At 38.0% G+C, this 20,563-nt stretch overlaps 1 protein-coding gene and 1 long non-coding RNA gene across 4 annotated transcripts in view; both read left to right on the top strand.

The window, feature by feature from the left end:
* The first annotated feature begins 3,799 nt into the window (after positions 1 to 3,799).
* Positions 3,800 to 20,563, top strand: part of LOC135776260 (nectin-3-like protein) — a 40,027-nt gene continuing 23,263 nt past the window's right edge. Inside the window, exon 1 of the mRNA XM_065286835.1 lies at positions 3,800 to 3,929. Coding sequence (XP_065142907.1) covers positions 3,836 to 3,929 — 94 coding nt within the window. The 5' untranslated portion in view covers positions 3,800 to 3,835. The remainder of the gene's footprint in view (positions 3,930 to 20,563) is intronic.
* On the top strand, positions 8,059 to 9,806 carry LOC135731743 (uncharacterized). 3 transcript variants are annotated; one of them, XR_012335406.1, is made up of 8 exons: positions 8,059 to 8,219; positions 8,316 to 8,411; positions 8,514 to 8,627; positions 8,729 to 8,842; positions 8,930 to 9,006; positions 9,117 to 9,229; positions 9,331 to 9,427; positions 9,508 to 9,806. It is a non-coding gene; the product is annotated as an uncharacterized lncRNA (long non-coding RNA). The 3 variants fall into 3 exon arrangements; XR_012335407.1 differs by lacking the exons at positions 8,729 to 8,842; positions 8,930 to 9,006 and having other exon boundaries at positions 8,075 to 8,219; XR_012335408.1 differs by lacking the exons at positions 8,729 to 8,842; positions 8,930 to 9,006; positions 9,117 to 9,229 and having other exon boundaries at positions 8,081 to 8,219.

Below are 20,563 nucleotides of genomic sequence, written 5' to 3'. Positions count from 1 at the left end.
TGCAAGTTTGTCTAGTTTTCAATAGTTTCAATAGGATATTTTATTGTGTTGTAAGTTTTATTTAATCTTTACATTTGGAAATTGGAATTAATAAAATTAAGAATGATTAAATACTAAAAAAGGCTTTAATTTTTTAATGCTTTCCTTTATAATCTTTTTATTATCTCTTTTAAATTCTTATGTTTTTTCTAGTTACAAAATTAGGAACTTTCTGTGTTATGGGCTGAGGAGCACTTTACCAGCCCATCCATGACGTCACTAGAAATTTCATTCGGTTTGTGCAGTCCAGAGGATTTAATCACACTTTTGAACCCAAGTGCCATTCTTTTATCCTATCGCATGGTAATATTCAAACAGATATGTTATTTAATAAGTTGTGTTTATATAAACTTTTTTTGTAAAATGTCTTGTATAGATTTTTTTATAAAAACGAATACATCTTTCTTTTTCAATACACTCTAAAAACAAACGGTGCTATATAGCACCAAAAGTGGTTCTTTGGTCGTAATCATAGAAGAACCATTTTTAGTGCCATATAGCACCAGTGAAGCACCTGTAAAGCACCTGTGTAGAACCATATAGGGGCCATATAGCACCATATATGGTTCTACACAGCACTATATGGTTCTACACGGGTGCTTCACCGGTGCTATATGGCACTAAAAATGGTTCTTCTATGATTACGAGCAAAGAACCACTTTTGGTGCTATATAGCACCGTTTGTTTTTAGAGTGTATGGTATCCTCCTAAATCCAGCAGATGGTGCTATAAGACAAATTGTTCACATATTATCCACTGGGTTTAGTCGCATGTCATCAAAAACTTTTTTTATATTTCATATTACATACATGTATATACATTTTTTATATTTCATAATATAAAACAATGCATAATTTGTTGTAAATTCTTAAATTTGTCAATTGTTTGTTTTTATTCAGTGGTCAATTCTAGTGCATTTTTCATGGTGCAAATTTTTTTAAAATCAGCAGTAGATTTGAAGAGGTTTAGCATTACAATAAATGCCACAATCTGAATTGTCACTGGTAAACAGCTTGCTAACTGGCCACCACTATGGTGGATGATGTTACCCTCTCAGTCCTATTCAACCAGACTATTAGAAATGTAAAGCTTTTATAAAGTCTTCAGAAGAATTGCTTCTCCACCCTGCACTTTCCACATCATTCATTTTCTGCAACTGTTCTGTGCATAAGTACTGGTTACTGGCACGTTATATCATGACATTAGGCACATGATTTATTTTCTGCTGAGACCTGTTCTATGTTACATGTCTAGGTGATGTTTAAAACTACAGCTTTGAGAAATACTCCAGTGTATGTACTTGAATAAACTATAGTGTGCTCTGCAATGAGGGAGTCAGAACGTGTTGGTACAAAAGAGAGCACCAAACCTCCTTTTTTTTAAGGGTCCTTGAGGACTCATGCAACATTCCTTAAGTAGGCAACACCCTTGGTGCTTCCCAACTTTACAAAAAGCCAGCTTTAAAAATATTATTTTAAATGCACAAAATGTTTTTAGATTTAAAAAATATATATATTTTAGCGTCACTACCACTTTAACATATTATACTAATTTGATAAATGAGGAAATGATGTAGCAGAGTTTAACACAGCAGGTTTGAGCAATTACACCTCAAGTGCTCTAAAGTATGTCCATTTGTTATGGCTCCAAGACAACCTCTGGAGTAAGATGTAGACTAGATCAACTGCATTATCACTTCAGTCGGGGATACATTACCATTTGAATGTTACCATGGCATCACACCATTAAGGACACAAAAACTCTTTGAGGGAAGCTCGCCCAGTAACCAGCTTCATTGTTTTTAGCTAACAAAAACATCTCTAAAGTATACAAAACAAAAATAAAAGATTGAATTGTTAATTATTGTTTTGTGACTTTAAAATGTTTATGTTATGTCATTAAACTTCGAATTAAGCTTCAAAAAAGTACTTTCCTTTCAAAGGACCATAAGACTTTAAGAGAATCTCTATATAGCTCATCTGAAAATATCTCCAAACTGGTATCAAAAGACAAACGTCCAGACAGACAGAAAAGGCACTTTATTGATCCCGTGTCACACATTTTAAAGAACTGTGGGTTTTACATCAGAATTAAATTCATAGATCATCATAAAGCTGTCAGTCAGTCAGTGAGTAAGGCCTTTTCAAGTTTTTTTAATCATTTGGAGTACCTCATAAATAAACCTTGCTTTTTGCCAAGTACAAATATGTGCCCAGTTTCTCTTTCTTGCAGTTTTATAAATAGTAAAGGAATGATTAGACAAAAATATTTGAATAATTCCAGACCAAATCCTCAAGAGAAACACTGGCGAATAATTACACCAGTATTTAAAAACATGAAATATCATATACATACATATCTGGAGTCTACTTTCTAATAGGATCTCTTACATTTAAACTACACTTAACTAACGCCACCTGTTGACCAAACATAGAGATAATGTTGTTCAGTTTACAGTCAAACAAAAGAAAAGGATTTAGGATTTAGTTGGAATGCTGATGGACCAGTGTCTTTGTGAGCGAAGCCTTCTGGGGGCAGATAGAGAAATAGATTAAAAGATTTAGTCTATCATTGGCCTGATGAGGAGGATATAAAAGAAATAAACAGATCTTTATTAAATTAGACAACTGCTCTAGAGGGCCTGTTGGATAGCCCATGACTGATCTTCATGAAGGAGATATTTTTTAAATAAAAAAAATAGTTTTATATTTTTTTGTCCTTCATCCAATTATTTTCTTGCATTTTGAGATCCACAAACCCCTTGAGATAAAATAGCAATTTATCCATCCAATATCTTTATTAAAGAAACAGTAAGGGGAAGAAATTGTGTAATTTTTGTTTTCTTTTTGTTTTCCAGCTCCCGTTCAAATAAATAAAATGTATCCTGGTTTAATGTAGACACAACCGACACTCAATAAATTGCTGACGTAACAAAAAGTTAGAGCAGAACACTAAGCCACCTCCTGTTGTTGGTTGTTAGGATTAGTTTGTTCATTTCTGCCACAATTAGACCCACGAGTGGATGCCAGTGGGGTGAGGGGCTTATGAGACAAGTAAAGCATAGAGGAATTTGTGAGAATCAGGGTTCAGAGTGGATTAGCAGGGGTACGGGGGATTACACAAAATTAGTGCCCTTTTTGAAATGTTGGCTTTTACAAAAGGGACAATGTGATCCTTCAAACAAATAAAAAAGTAGAAACTAAATGTACAAAGATTTGACACACTTCTGCTGCCTTGCTTTTCAGTTTGTAACAAAATGTTATTAGCCAGAATATTAGTCCCAATTTTTACCACAGACATTACTACAGTAAACTGGTAGCATATGCAATTAAAGTGACAAAAGGACTTAAACAGTGGTTTTGTAGTTGGAAGGAAATCCCATTTTTTAAATATTTATTATTATCTTTCTGTAACAACAACAACATAGGCTAAGTAAGTAAATGCTGTGTTTTAAAACCATAGTTCATAAATAGTTACCATGGTAATTTTTGTTAAAAGAAACTAATCGCTTGATCCAACCATTCGCTATCATCAGTGCACCGTAGTTCGTTGCTTTGTGTAAAAAATTATGTAAAACAGCTCTCTGCTTGATTGTCTTCCAGCAATTCTAATATAATGTCCACCAATGAGCTTAGTTTGCACATAATGGCATGCATTTAAAGATTCAGGTGAGTTCGTACACCCCCATAACGGAGAGACAGAGTGGTACGGTCCAGACGCAGCCTTTTCCCTATGGAGTTGTTGCTGAGGAGGTTTCAGAGTTTCAGGGAGAACGAGAGCGAGGACGGGCGGCGATATGGCGCTGACAATGACTGCCCAATGTCTCAGGAATAACCCGATTCACTCGGGGCTGAATGTTAGGATCTTATTCATGATGTCTTTTGTTTCAGGTAGGTCTGATCAAGCGCTATTTGTCTTGCCGCGAAGGTTTGATAAAGTTTAGGGGAATCCGTGGTCTTGAGCGCGTGAACATGATGCCGTCCAGGCGCGTGGACAGTTTTCTTCAAACGTCACCGTGCCAAAAAGTTTTTAAAACTTCCATGCACCCCATAAAGTTTTGGATTGATTTTAAAGATTAGCTTTCACAGCCGAATCTTTTGATCTTATGCGGTCTTAGTTTTGTAATACCGTTATTTCCCCCACAAACTTGTGGTGATTGTGCGGATTCTAAGCGCAGGATTTCTCGCACGAGGACTGAGATTCAGCTGCCATGGAAACATTCGAGCAGAAATTAAATAAAAGAAACGACCATAACTGTTTTTGTATTTTTATTATGATTATTATTAAATTGTTACTGCATTTAAACTTTTAAACTATACAATCGTTTAACATTCAAATATTTAAAGAATAGTAGGATGCTCGTAACCCTTTGACATTTGTGCGCTGGCAGTAAGGTATGCTGGTTATTGTTAGCCTACCTCGTAACTAGTGCCAAATGTCACACTCTTTGTTCTGACTGTAAACAAAAAATGTGCAAAGCTATTTTGCCCATTTAAAAATCCAATTGATATGTGGTTAATTCAGTAGTGTTTGCTTTGCTTTTTGTATGATTAAAAGTTGTACAATCCAGAAGTTTGTTGTGACCCACTTAAGATAAACAATTTCCAGTTTTTGTCCAACATGGTTAAAAGGATATTTATTTTACCTAAAGTGATCCACTTGTGACATTTGTATTGTTTTTACTGTACACCACGCCGTTGCTCGTGGATATAAATGACCCTAGAATGGAATAACAATATTTGTGGATGGATAAACCAATTCGGTCCCTGACAGCGTCCACAAGCACACCTGTCACGACCGCAGTTGTCTTCTCTTAGCAACGGGCCAGCAAATCTCAGCTGTGGTGTGTATCGTTTTGCAGCTGTAGGGGACACACGCAGCCAGAGGTCAGACCAAAACACGGCACTCCGGCTCGTGCACTGTGGGGGCGGTATCCATAGCGACCGGTTTGTCTGCACTAGACGGCGTCCTTGCGCCTGATCGATCTCTCACTGGACAAACCGAATTCCCTTACGTGTTCCCACGCCTCGCAACATTTGTTGGGCTCTTGGAGGACAACAGTTGCTCTTTTGTCTGTGTGATGCTGTTTAGTGTTTAAGTAAACATTTGGAAAGAGATGTTTATTTTAAGCTTTATTTGTTTGTGCAGATGACATTGCCATGGGTGCTTACTGTAAATCCTTTTTATACAATGAAATTGTGGCGGTGAGCAACCTTTACCATTTTGTACTAAGATCTTTTGAAAAGTATACTTTGTAAGACTAAAGACCAGCAGGGCATCCGCTCCCAGACCCTGCGTCCATTGCGTCTCCTGTCCTCAGGTTGTCCAGACGTGTGTCGTAAGCTGCACTGCTGTGAGTGATGGCAGCAATGGAATGAGGAGGAAAGAACAACAGTTAAAAATACCACACAGAAGCTAAGGATTAGTCCAGGCATTCCACTCCGTATATCCCACCCACCATCCCGGTCTTTCTCTACCTCTCGCTAACTGCTCTTCACTTCGTCTCATTCATGTCATCGTAATTGCTTTTTCTCTCTGTCTCTGTCACAGTGTTCCATTTTTGTCCTTGAATCAAATTGGCTTGGTTAATAACTTGCACTTTGAATTTTCTCTCAGGCCTTTTTCTTTGTTAAAGACAGTTTTCTTTATGTGTCTTTTATATCTAAGGGGATATCAGCAATTGCACTATGAATCTAAATGTTGTCTCAAACAATTAAGTAAATATTACTAGACTACCGATACATTAAAAATCTTAGTCCTTTAACCTCATTACTTTCAAAATTTATGAATCAAAACAATTCATAGTTAAAATTATCAGTACGAAATGTTGAAGACCCTGAAAATTGATTATGTTTGGCCACGGAATAAGAACTATTGGGACGTTTAAATGGTAGTAAATGAAGAGGCCATTGAAGGTTAGGGTTAAAATTATATTTTCTGGGATGTCACCATTCAGGTGATTTCGTGTTTGGTTGGGGAAACACTGACCCTCTTGTTTTTCTTCACAGTAAAAAATGGATTTGAGAAATGCAGTTTTTAGTGCGTTCATGTGAAGAATTTAGTTTTTAATGATTGACAAGTTAGGAATTTGCATGCTATAAGGTCCTTACACTATTTAAACAAAGTAAGTGAACTTAAGCACAGTCTGCATAAGCACCAGCAGCTGTCTGTTGCATAAACTACTTGGACTAGTCTTACAAGTTAGTCAACCAATTTGTATCTTAAAGACTGGTCATAACTGTAAGTTACATTAAAATGTATATTCATTAATTTGAATCTGAAAACTAGTACTTAAGACAGTCTTAACTTAAGACACAATGTTTTAATGGTTAAGCCCCAGGTTAACGGCGGGGGGCATGATCTCTGAAAGCCAATGTTGACATTTGAAATCACCTAAACAAACAGCCCCTAACCCAAAAGAATCTGGACCTTCTTTCGATAGACCTGCACCACACATATGCAACCCAGGCAACGATGTCAGTTAGTAGACATGCCCCTAACTGCTGATTGGCTACAAGTGTGTTTTGTTACTCGGCCCGACTCCCTTTTCCAAAGCGTTTTTAAAAAATCGTGCAACCCACCTTTAAGTGAAAGTGTGCGCGTTTTTCTGAGACCCAAGTGACCCTTTGTTGGGTGTTTAATTGATTGGCGACCTGACCGATCAAAAAACCTAGCCCTTTTTTTTGCCATTTGGTCCGTCAAACCAGGAAGTAGGGTTAAATCGACTACACACAATTTGTAAAAGTCCTTGTGCGATTGTTGCTCGTCGTCACATTGTAGGAGCATGATCCCAGATAAAAGCCATGTTACACTGTGATATCTCAGTTGTCACAGTGTACAACAATAAAGACTTCAAAAAACGACATGCTACCTTGTAAACAATGGTGTCTCCAGACTAATTCTGTTATCTTGTTTTTTCAGCAGTTTTCTTGCCGCCGTTTATCAATTCAGCACCAAAAGTTAAAATCATTCCGAGGTATAAAACATAACACTTTATGTAGGGTCTTTATGCACCGCATAAAATATAGCTATGTATATAATATTTCATTTCATGTCAAGAGATCCTCCTAAATGTTAGCCAGTGCGCTTTTAAAAACGAGTGTTTAAAAATCTTAATGTAATCATCGAATAACCTGAAACTCTTTATAGGTTGAAAACATGTATGTTTTGCGGTTGCCAGGACAGAGATTTCTCTACACTGTCAGAAATAGGGGTACAGTAGGGGTCCATTTTTGTCCCCCAAGGTACAATCAACACAAAAGTACCCCATAGGGCTCATTATTGGACCTCAAGGTACATGTATGTACCTTTTTGAGGGTCAAAAAGGTACATATTTGTTCCCAAGCATTAAAAGGTACATATTTGTACCATTTCTTTTAAAGGATAAGGTACAATGTTAAGAGACAGCCTCTTGCCATTTTTTTTTATTTGTTGTTCGAGACAACTGCTGTAAATCTGGTCAGTAACGTAAATAACTATTGTGTCAATTTTTGTTTCCTTTAGTTGGACACATGGGTATTGAAGTAGTATTAGTTTTCTTCTGTTCATTGACTGTGTGTTTAATTTTAAATTTTAATTTTAAATTTTAATGAAAAAAAGTTAATTTCACTTAATAAAAACTGTGATATGAACTCAAAAACTGCAATTGATTAACCATTATTTAAACTGAATAAATACTGAATAACTGAATCCCTCACACACACCGAAAAAAACCCCGCGCTTTTATTTTGACACGCGCCCATCCCCCCACATCTCACGGTCGGAGTCAGTTTCACAGAGCAGCGCAGGAGGACGACACAGACACATACAGAAGAACATTAACAGGTAAGCACTGGAAACTCATTCATCATCTTTAAAACATTTTTAAACTTTAAAAATGTGTTGTTTGTTGTGGCTCTTCATTTTAATACTGATTTGGTTACGGTTATTTGTGTAAAGTTGTCAGCGCGATATTGACACAGCACTATTGCCTCAGACTCATTTTTATGAGCAGGTTAATGTGCATTAAGTACACCACAGTTCTGTAAGTGGAAAAAGTATTCATATTTATGTGTTTTCTTACAGTTTAGGGCAAACGTTTCCCGCGCAAGTTTGAATCTCTCTCAGTCAGTCAGGGGGAGATTAACTGACTGACTGTCTACACGCCACCAAACAGTCAGTTATACAGAAACCTTTTTAACGTTACCACATTTATTAATGTATTTGTTATGTTGTTTGAGTACACCACAGTTCTGTAAGTGGAGAAATAATTCATATTTATGTGTGTTTTCTCACAGTTTAGTTTGAATCTCTCTCAGTCAGGCAGGGGGAGATTAACTGACAGACTGTATAACGTTACAGGCCACCAAACAGTCCTACCAAGAAACCTTTAGGTAACATTACCACATTTATTAATTTATTTATTATGTTGTTTGAGTACACCACAGTTCTGTAAGTGGAAAATTTAATTCATATTTGTGTGTGTTTACTCACAGTTTAGCACAAATGTTTCCCGTGGAAGTTTGAATCTCTCTCAGTCAGGGGGGAGATTGACTGACAGACGGTCTACTTGCCACCCAAACAGTAATTTACCCTGAAACCTTTTACAGGTAAGGTTACCACATTTATTTATTTATTTATTATGTTGTTTGAGTACACCACAGTTCTGTAAGTGGAAAATTAATGCATATTTATGTTTGTTTTCTCACAGTTTAGCGCAAACGTTTCCTGCGCAAGTTTGAATCTCTCAGTCGGGGGAGATTGACTGACTGACTGACTGACTGTCTACTCGCCACCAAACAGTCAGTTACACAGAGGTAACAAGGTAACGTTACCACATTTATTATGTTGTTTGAGTACACCACAGTTCTGTAAGTGAAAAATAATTCATATTTATGTGTTTCTCTCTCAGTAAGGACTAACGTTAACTGACTGTCTGTATGTCTGTCTGTCTGCTCTCAACCAAACGTCATTTAAGACCTTTTAAAGGTAACATTACCACGTTCATTCATTCATTCATTCATTTATTATGTTGTTTGAGTACACCACAGTTCTGTTAAGTGAAAAATTAATTAATATTTATGTGTGTTTTCTCACAGTTTAGTGCAAACGTTTCCAGCGCAAGTTTGAATCTCTCTCAGTCAGGGGGGAGATTGACTGACAGACTGTCTACTCGCCACCAAACAGTAATTTACCCTGAAACCTTTTACAGGTAACGTTACCACATTTATTAATGTATTTATTATGTTGTGTGAGTACACCACAGTTATGTAAGTGGAAAATTTATTCATATTTATTTGTGTTTTCTCACAGTTTAGCACAAACGTTTCCCGCGCAAGTTTGGATCTTTACCATTGAGGGTGGCTGACTGTTCTCGACCAACCATCATTCACACGCAAAAACTTTAAAGGTACCACATTTATTTATGTTGTGAGTATACCACAGTTCTGTAAGTGGAAAAAGTATTCATATTTTTGTGTTTTCTCACAGATAAGTATGAACGTGCCCAGAGCAGTTTTCGATCTTTACCATTAAGGAGGCTGACTGACTATCGTCTACCACCCGTCATTAACACAAGAAAAACTAAAGAAATGTTACTCCATATGGACCTATTCATTTACTCATTATGCTGTGAGTACACCAGTTTTATCAGGGAAAAAATGTATATTTGTGTGTTTCTCACTGCTTGACAAGGACAGATGTGGCCCTGTTAAAAATGTTTAAATGTCGTTTGGTTTAAGGAACAGCACACTGATTTTGTTTTTAAATATTCCTGTTTGGACAGTCTGTTGAAGTCATAAAGGAATACTTGATATATTTTATAAGTAAAGTGTAAACGTAATATTAGTTTTTAATGTTGTGAATTTGGACTGAACAGCACACTTCTGTTTTATATCTAAACCTTTTTTTAAATAAATGATTAAACAATAAACTGTGTATTTTATCTTTTCTGTTATCATTTTTTTTATACTAATTTTTACAATGTACCTTTACGCTAAACGATTGGCTACACCAACACAAATATATTGAGTCATATGCACTTATAATTTAAAGTTTACAGTACTTAGATTGAGATATATGTATAAGTTTTAAAACCATAATCAATGAGTGTACCCTGTCAAAGCCAATTTTGTACCCTTTTTGAAGGGTCCATATTTGTACTGTTAAATAAAGGTACAAAATTGTCACCAGAGGTACAAAACTGGTCTCTTAAGGTACAAACCACAAGGGTACAAATTTGTACCCTCTGCCAAGGGTACAAAAACTGTACCCTTGAGGGTACAGCCCCAGTGACAAGCCATTGTACCCCTAAAGGTACAATTATGTCCTTTCTTTTCTGAGAGTGTACTTGCCCAGTACTGGTTACACCACTTGGAGAGGGGTTAAATAATAAATGACCTCTTTATATAGACCCTTTCATCTGTGGAGTAGTGATCTCACCCTTTTGCCGGTCATTATGTGACTGTGGGATATGCCACAACCGGATTTGAACCTTCGTCCTCATGAGCACAACTGCTCTGGCATGCCATTGGCGCTTGCGCTACCCACCGCACCATGGCTCAGACAGCCTAGGGTTTATGACCAATGGTTTAAATGACCAACAGTAAAGACATTTTTTGGGCCTCTTGTGGAATTCTATAAGACCAAGCGAGATTGAGTCATGTCTTGGTTAAATTGTAGATTTTTTTTTAGGTCAGAAGATGCTGCTTGTAAGAGATGCAAGTTGGAACAGCTCAGATTCTCTTTTCTGTTTTCCATCTTTCTTGTGTGTTTTCCTCTCGTTCTGCCCTGCAGGAAGGGCCATAACAATAAATGTCCCTGTAACAATATAAAGTAATACCATGAACACAATAGGCATCGGTCTGTTATTGTTTTTGTTCAGTTGTCCATAGTGGTTTGAGTATTTCAACTTCAGTATCCTCTTTCCTGAGATTTTTGCCTCAAACTAAAGTATGATTTTGTTTACATTGTATCCATGATATGTGCTTGTAACCCAAAGTGAACAAAAACTGACCTTGATAGTTGACAGAGATCAATTTAAAGTGATCGTGATTCTTAAAGGCGGCTGATGGGATGTCCGTGCATGCTGTAGACAATTGATAGTCATTCCCTGCAAGTGGTTGGATAATCTTTTTATTTAAGCAATAAGGCCATCTTATGCATGCACATATCAGATAGCGTGTTTGTCTTGTATCTGCTGTTGTTAAAAGTCTGATCTGTGCATAGTTCCTTTTCTGTATTCAATGTCCGAACGACCTACCCTGCTTTGCACAGGACTATCATTCTTGCCAAAGCATAAAGTCTTCCTCAGTGACCTCCACGTCAGGCAGCTGTCTCTCTGTAGGTAGGGAAGTGGCCAGTATGTCTTCTCTGAGCCTGTGGTTTTGACATTTCCCCTGTTTAGTCCCAAACTTCACTCTGTGTTTTGGTTAATTTTTGCAGCTGTTAAAGATGCCATAGACATTTGATTTTGCCCTGCTGTTGCTTATGTCATCCCTAGCGGGTTAAGAGAATGATTGAAGGGCCATGTTGGATGAAGTTGCCTGTTTCTTATTCGTATTTATTCAGCTAATTAACCGTTAGCGGCAGCATGTGCTATATGTGTCTGTCTCAAGACCTAAATCAGTCTAAACAGTGTTTTATTAAGGCACAAATGTTCAAACAACTCCTGACTAAAAGTTTTTCTCAATGTGTCCAAAAAATGTAAGATTGTAGATTCCTCCAGGTTAAATTGGAGGTATTCCAAGTTAATTTTTTAGCAATTGGAGTTAATTGTAAAACCCAGGAGTGTGACACTCATTCACATCCAAAAGGCCAGTCAGTGTATACATTTTATTTGAAGTATATTTTCTAAATCGGAATGCAAGAGGATTCAATTTGTTTTTGAATCCAGAAATGAAGTATAAAAACAGGTTGCCAAAATTTCCCCCACCACTCTCCCCCATGTTTACATAACCACTATCCCTCTCCTCAGCTAGCATTGTTGTTTCAATGCTCACACCTGTGGTCAACCAGTCATTTGTTAATTTTTTTTAACAGTTGTAACATTAAAACTTTAAATTTGGAAGGAATATTTGATTAAAAAATAAGTCATTTTATGGTATGATGCAATGACAAGGCAATGAAAGGTTATACATTTACAAATAACTTATAATAAAATAAAGTCCCCTCTGACGAATGTCACGATTGAATTAATTTTGTTTCTTTGCTTAGGTGCTGTTTTGTTACCATGGTATCATTCTTTACCACGGTGCTTCTCAAAGCTCTATGATTTCATATCCAATCACTGTCATGTCATACAGCTCTGTGTTTTCAGTATGATGAATACTGGCCCAGTTTATGCATATTTGTTGCATTGTGTGCAGGTTTCAGATATTTTACAGATTGTCCCGGGATGCATGGACGTCCCTGGGGTCCCTCAGGGGCCTTAAGCACTGTTACAAAAGGCTGTTTGTATGTGGCATGTTGTCAATTTCAACCCTCTCTTTGTGTGTGCCTGCAGCCCTGGAAGGTTTTACTGAGACGCTTGTTAAGTTTGTGTGTGTGTGTGTGTGTGTGTTTGATTTAGTTAAGTTTAGATTTCCATTTAGTAATGGTGTGTTATGTGGCCACGCACTGAATTTATGTATAATCCCCCATAATGTGTGAGACAGCCTTTAGGTTATCTCTAACATAACCCAAAGGGACCCAGGCAGCACTGTAAGTGACCCTGGAAAAATCTTTATTTTGTAAATCTATGCTGTAAATCTAATGAGGGACTCGTGAGTCTCGCAAAAGCATACATTTGCTGATATGAATAATTTTTCTGCTTTTAAGGGGCTGCTTCAGTGGCTTTTAGAACATCTAAAATGCCTGGATTTTAATTGATTAGAATCCAATTCTTGGATCGTTCTCCACAGGTTTTACTGTAAATGTGACCTGATAATGAGGTCATCATCCTCCAAAAGTCACTTGCTAGTTTTTTTTAAATCCCCTTTTCTCAGAATTTGCAATATCTAGATCACAATTTAGTTTGTTTTACTTCATGTTTTAGTGGTTTTCGATGTCATGTGCACATTTACCTTAGGCTTGCTATCTATAGATAGCACTTACATGCGGCTGACCTATTCAGCCAGTTCATAAGGTATATTGTCTTTCTCTGCCTATTGTAATTGCATGATTTATTACTCAAAAGGAAATATGTGCTAAACATTGTCACTTAACTCAATCATTGGCAAGGTGCTAAAGTTGTTTTAATTGTTTGTACTGTTTTCTTTGGGTGTGAGCTTTAACTTCGAGTAGGTGAAACAAAACAGAAGCTATGGTTTCGTTTTTTTCTCACAATTGAAGGCAGTTCCTCTGCTTATCCGCGGATACCCGTCCTGCCTGGTTTTCAGCAAGCCATCAAGTAGTCATTATTTTCTCAAAATCCATTGTTTAAAGTCCATTTTGTTCATTTATCGGCGTTTGGGTGTGAACTATACAGGGCTCAACATAATGTACTGCCCGATGCCCTAGGGCCAGCATGAGAGAGGTTTGGACCAGTGCTTCCCCTCAGTCACTAAAATATATTTTTATTATTAAAGAAGAAAACTACGGAGCCCCTAAGGGGACATGGAGCAAAAATTAAAGTTTAGTTTCATGTGGTTACGTGAAACTTTCATGTGTTCACACGAAACCTTCATGTGCAGAATATTTTTTTTAAAGTTTAGTTTCGCGTACTCGCGTGAAAGCGAAAGTTTCACGTGCGCGCGCGATAGTTTCACGTGAGCACGCGAAACTAAACTTAAAAAAATTCTGCACATGAAAGTTTTACGTGAGCACATGAAACTAAACTTTAGATTTTTTTTTTACTCCAATGTCACCTTAGGGGCTCGGTAGAAAACCGATAGTCTGTGCGCAAATGCTGTCTATTTCCTTTGTATAATTGTTTATAGTGGAGTGTCCTGTCTAAATATTTTCACGCGCATGCGCTGTTGTACGCGTACAGCGCGGTCTCAAATTTTGGGCCGCGTGTTTGAGACGTCCCTAGTATACTTTTTGCTTTAGTCTACAAGTCCGTAGGCTGTCCCATCTGTCATTTTTACACTCCGAAGTGTGCTCATCAGCGCACCCTTGGCATCCTTGATGTGGTCTTCGGGGAAGCCCACACTGCTGCAGGCTTCACGCACTTTACCAACCCAGAAGTCCTTGCGAAAGCGCAAACAGACGACGGATGGGAGGAGTTCACACTGATAGGCAACTTCTCTTCCTATTTCCAGAATGATGCTTGAGTCTGTCCTAATACATGACTCGTGGGCTCACGCCAAGGATCCGTAAGGTCTGCACTACATGATGTCATCATAGTGTGGACTCTGAGAGTCCACAAGTACAGAGTGTGCCATTTGGTACAGGGCCACTGTCTGACTGTTGGACATCTTGGGGCTTTCTTGTGTGCAGCCACCATTGGAATGTTTCGAGATCGCTAATATGTTTGTTTATTTTTCTTCTAGCAATCAAAATTGATATGTGCTTTGCCCCTGATACTTTGGCTTTTCTTGGTACCAATTAAAATTCTGTATGGAGGTGGAATGACTGCAATTTTCCTTTCCCACTTTTCACTTAAGCCTTTTTGCGGCTTAACTGATGCTCCAACTTTTCAAAAGTCAACCGTGTCATTTAATTTAGTCTAGCCACCCCTTTTTGAAAATCCTTCTATTGTCAATGAACACATGCTTTCTCATTCATGGAGATATCCCAGGTCCTGGTCTTAGCTCTGCCTCTTTGGAGAGCTCAAAGCTCCTCAGCATCTTCGTGTGCTGGCTTCTCTTTTTATAGCATTCCACTGATTAAACCCTTCCTGCTTTTCTCATCTTGTCACTCTGGAATGCACACTTTCTGAAATGCAGTTCCGACAGTCACGCCAGACAAGGATCGCTGTAATTGAGTTTTACTTTCAAACGCACCAGAACGTTATGCTCCAACTGTAATTATGAAGGCTGCCGAGCTCATTGCTGATGACGTCACCACCATTTCCAGCTCTAAATGGCCTTGGTCTGGTGTGCTGTATCATTAGCTTGCGTTATAAGTGGCAAACTGAAATCATCCATGTGTCATCACATGCAGTTGTCATCTCCATCCTTGCATACCGTTGTCATATCATACACGTGAGAAGCATTAAAGTACTTAAAGTTCAGGGTTAAACATTACTCCATCCATTTCTGATGGCTTTGATCTGCAAATTAAGCCTCAAGAAGACCCTACATTTGATGGGTCTGCAACCCTAGAAGTCTTTTGATTTTTGTAAAGAACTGGTGATTGAAAGATTAGTGGTATTAGCTCTTCATTAAAGTACTAATTTTAAATCCATTACCATCTTCAGAGAATCTGACCGCTTTATCCCACCCAAGTGCTTTTGACTCAATCTCTTTACATAATGCTTTTGAATTGGAGCTTTTGGAAAATCCTTGCTCTCACACACACCTGCATTGAAATGTAATGTCACCTGTAGTCAAAGATATTTTTTCTTTTGACCATTGTTGGCACTTTTGGAAATATTTTTTCTCTACTTCTCTGCTTTATACCTCTGCTGTAGCTTCTGTACTGCTCTAGCTTACTTTGGGAACTGTCATTGTGATGCTATAAATATTGTTGGCTCTTGTAAGATGAATGTGATATTCCTCACTTTGGATAGTCTGCAAAATTACTGTAATTTAACTGAAATTGTATTTGAACAAGAATAGTTTAGTGCACTTTATGCTGTAATGCATAACACTTGCCTCTCTATTTCCATCTCCGTTTCAAATATAGACTGTAAAAAAAGATGTACGACGCTCGTTCTCTCTCTTCCATTGGTGAAAAGTGAAGCCGCCAGTGTCCCGATACGGCGCTGACATATTGGGTCTTGAGTCTGCGCAGTAGCGATTTCGGGACCAGTCCTGCGCAGTAGTGATTAGGAAGTAAAGCCGCAAAATCAAGGCCCCGCCCTTGCTCTCGTAAAATGCGCATATCACAGCTGTCAATCATGACGTGACACCACCGTTTTTATAGCATTAAATAACGAACTAAAAACAAACTTATTTTAAAAACAAACACTTGAATTTACATCAGCGTGATAAAAACAGTAAATGACAGAAACCAGCTTCGGAAAAAAGATTATTGAAGTGTAATTAAATTGTTTCGTTGGTCTCCCATTGAATAATATGGGGGAGGCGGGGTTTATGACCTATACTGGGACCAGTCTCTGGGGGGGCGATCGAGACGTTTTGGCCTTACTTTTCAGGGCTTGTGCTGCACGCTTGGTTTGAAACATAAAATTGTAGGTTACTTTACTTTTTTTAATATTGAAAAACAACTGGTATTTACTATTTCAAGTCTTATTGTTAACTTACCATCGAGAATTATGGTATGGTAAGGTAAGGAGGTAAATTTGAAAAATATGAACTAGGGCTGGGCGGTATGGTGATGTGGATATACCGTTACCAGAGGTTGCGTGAGTTTTTCGATCTCCGTCATTTTTTTTTTATGGACCGCGTTGTAAAGATTCTGCCATTTTTACATTTTTATCAGTCCCAGACATACACACAATAGACTGAGTTTTGATTTAATTATGATAACATGACTTATAGTGAAATAGTACAACTAACTGATTTTATTTTGTAATAATTTGCACTATATTTAACTTGGGTAACATGTTAAAGTAGCTTTCCTCTCTGGCCAACTTTAGGGGGGCGGCACCCCAGCACCTCCTCTTGACCAGCCGCTACTAATTATACTAATAGGAAACAAAAGTTGTATATTTATTTTGTGTAATGAAAATACAAATGTAGTTTTTAGTCTTAAGGTTTTAGGTAGGGTGACCATACATGCCATTCTTCCCGGACGCATCCCGTCCAGGATTTCATTGCGTCTTCCGGAAGTCGTATTTGTTGACCGCATACGCCATTCAGTTAAAAACATAAGATATACAATTGTAGTTTCATTGTTACCTTAAAATGTAATGATTGCTGTTCTGTAATAATAATAATAATAATAATAATCCTCTATGACGTATGCGGTCGACAAATACAACTTCCGGAAGACAAACACAAAATCCTGGACGGGATGCGTCCGGGAAGAATGGCACGTATGGTCACCCTATTTTAGGAAAAGCTCTTAAAAAATTTTCAGTTTTATTTTTGAATAGCTAAAAATGCCTCAACTAGGGCTGCACGATAAAGCGCATGCAATATCATGCACATCTTGTCAGTAAAGCCGGTTCCTTAATTAGTAGTAAATCACCAGCACCTGCTTTCTGATGGAGCGGCACTTACTACACAAAGCTGTAGTTCCCTGACCAGCTGGGCCATAGCGCATACATATCGCAGGCGATACCTCCTTGATAATTAATGCGAAATTGCCCAAATTGTCAGTGAACTACGGCTTTGTGTAGTAAATGTCGCTTCATATGAAAGCAGCTGATGGCGATTTACTACTAATCTAGGAACCGCCTTTACTGACGATAAATCCCATGACAATCACATGTGATTTATTGTGCAGCCCTACCATGAACATAGCCCTAGAAGCTGGCATGGTGTTAAATGTATGCCAAAAGGAAAAGAGTAAATCAGAAAGTTCAAACTTCACAATTTCCAACATCCTCCACATTGGCAAAGTCATGCTGAATTTTGCATGTTATTCTCCGCCTTCTCCCTGCTTGCATTTCTGGACCGTAGATTCTTCGGGACTTTTGGGATGATTCGCTGGGCAAATTTCCTAGACTGCAGAAAATCTCCCAAGCTCCCAGAAGTTGAAACCTCCCTGTTTGTTTAAGAGCTCTTATTGGACCTCTGCTTCACCTACCACAGTGAGACTTAGGCATCTCCCACGCTTGAACATCTCAAACATACTCTCCAAACCACTTTCTCATTTTCCTTCCCTGTCACAGTGCAAGTTGACATGCTGACCTGAAATCAGACCGTTTGGAAGAACCCTTGTCTCTTTTGAGACCAGCAGTCAGGAAGATCTTTGAGACCCACTACTCTCTGTGCATGCCAATCTGTCCTCGCCAGTCTAATGCATCCCAGAGCTGGACTTTTTGCTGAGATTGGATCCAGATCTCTCTATCAGATCTGGATAAACTATGCAGAAACAAATGACCTAACTTGCTTGATTAAAATATCACACATCCAGACATATCGTTTGTCTAGCGATTTAGGAACTTCCTTGTTTAGACTATTTCTGCTTCAAACCACATGAACTGCCTATAAAGGCATGTTTGGTAGTCTATTGCGTCATTGACTTTGCAACATACCAACGTCAAACTCAACAAAAAATAAATTGAGATTGGATCTCCTATGCAAATCACTTTATTTGTGGCATGCCAAGTTGCCGCCCATGTAGAACATCCCACACCAGTCAATGTTTAGGGTTTTATGACAATGAGGTTACTGACTTGAAGACAGCTGCCTATGTAGGTTGTATACATCAAGTTGGCTCCCTACTGTAGGTTTTGGAACAGATCTTATGTGTTGTTGCCCAGTAAGCCTATATGTAGTCTCTGTTGTTAAAACAAATAGTGGAGAATGGGGATAGAAGTTGGCTGGACACAGGAAGCAACTGGGACTTTCCCATATGAATTTTTTTCTCTCTCTAATAGAAGCACACATTAAAGCAGTGATTCATTAATCTTCTTTATCTGCCGCATGTTATGGTGTGCCGAGAGCCAAGGGAACGACTTCAAGTTTGGATAGTTTTGATGGTGTGATTAGCAGCTTGTTTTTTGAAGTGGAAAGGGAAGGAAATCTGTTCACTGTTCAGAGACCTGTTGTGTTATCATATGGAAAAAGGGGGTCTTGAGTGGGGTTAAGCGCACATTGAGCACTCTGTAATTTGGCTCAGGGGAAATAAGAGGTTGATGTTGTTCAGAGAGCCTCGGCTATGATGCATTTTTCTTAAAGAGCATATGCGCTGTAAAAGTTAATCTTAAGATTTAGCTATAATAGGAGTAAGATCTGATTTTGGAAAAAGATTGCTAAAGTATGTAGGGCTTTAACTGCTATGCCAAATCAATAAATTGATTAGTTGACATTGATTTTCATAAATCAATAATGTCATTAAGTAGTTAATCTGCGCATGTCATGAGAAGTGTTTTGTAGACATGGTTTAAATTTTAAGTTAAAAAAAAATAAGTTTGCACTATTCGGTGTTGCAACCAATTTGGCTTTTTTATTCTTTTACACAGTTTTGATTAGATTTTCGATTAAATGCAGTATCAATTAGTTATCAAGGTTTCTTTAATTTTATTTGCGCAGACGTAGGTTTTAAAGTGACTGCACACTAAATTAATGCCATGTAATGCACAGATTCAATAGGGGCATGTCTACGCCATCGTTGCCTGGGTTCCGTATGTGTGGGGCAGGTCTATCAAAAGAAGGTCCAGATTCTATTGGGGTAGGTGTTCGTTTGGGTGATTTCAGTTGTCAACATTGACTTCCAGAGATCATGCACCCCGCCTTTAAAGGTGCTCTAAGCGAATTGACGCGTTTTAGACCATAAAACATTTTTTGTTACATACAGCAAACATCTCCTCACTATCTGCTTGCTGTCTGTCCGCTGATCAAACTGTAAAAAAACACGATCTCTGTAGACAGCCCAGGCTTCACAAACGGTAATAACACAGTGGCCAAACCTACAAACAGAAACCATAACAAAGTGTTCCAGCCAATAAACGACAAGAAGGATTTGGGGGTGGGGGTTGGGAGCGTTCATGAAAGCACGGAAGGGAAGGGGAGGAGTTAGCTACGCTCCGTCTGTTTGAAAACAATTCAAACGTCAACAAAAACTAACGTCTTACAGATTCGCTTAGAACGCCTTTAAGGTTGGCCAGTTTACGTTTAACGGCTAACAGATTTTAAGTTACTAATCCTAAGGGGTCTAAAATAAGGAAAAGAGACTTTTAAGACGTTTTATTATTACTGAAAGTCCTGTGTAGCACATTTTTACTTTGTTAGAATCGTGTGAGAGAATTGTGATCTCCTTTCCCATGGAGAAAAATAGTGATTCACATTTTAGCCAGAATAGTGCAGCCCTAGCCAATTTGTTTTCTCAATATCCAGTATTGTTTTTGTTTTTTTTGTAAGGTTTGTTTGTAGAAAACTACTTTAAGGTCCTAAAATAACTAAGGCCTCGTCCTGGATTAATTTTAAGCCCTGTCTGGGAAACCACCTGATATAATGTCAAAAAATAAGATTGCATTATAAACTCTTGCAGCAAACACTTGCACTGGTTATAAGCCAAGAATAAAAGTGAAAATGTTAAGCTTTTTATCAAATTAAGAAAAAATAATCAATTATTAAAAGAATTGTTGGTGGCAGCCCTAGTTCATTCAAAGCATTCAAATCTGTCTTTTCTTCCTCTGTGGGCTCTTCACCCCTGTATATTGCATTCCAGTCTCATTTTTAACCCAGCAGTGTGGGATATTAACCTCAGATGGATGGAAAAGACAACCAGGGTAAAATGAAAACATTGGTTTGTTCCGCTGGGGGAAAGAAGTAAGGGGTGTGCTAAGGTTTTAATGTAGGGGAGCAGAAACGGCAGTTTTTCCATT

This window comes from Paramisgurnus dabryanus, chromosome 18, assembly GCF_030506205.2.
Source record: "Paramisgurnus dabryanus chromosome 18, PD_genome_1.1, whole genome shotgun sequence".
In the NCBI taxonomy this organism is placed as follows: domain Eukaryota; kingdom Metazoa; phylum Chordata; class Actinopteri; order Cypriniformes; family Cobitidae; genus Paramisgurnus; species Paramisgurnus dabryanus.
Note: the sequence above shows the minus strand (reverse complement) of the source record. Positions and strands in the feature narration are given on the sequence as shown.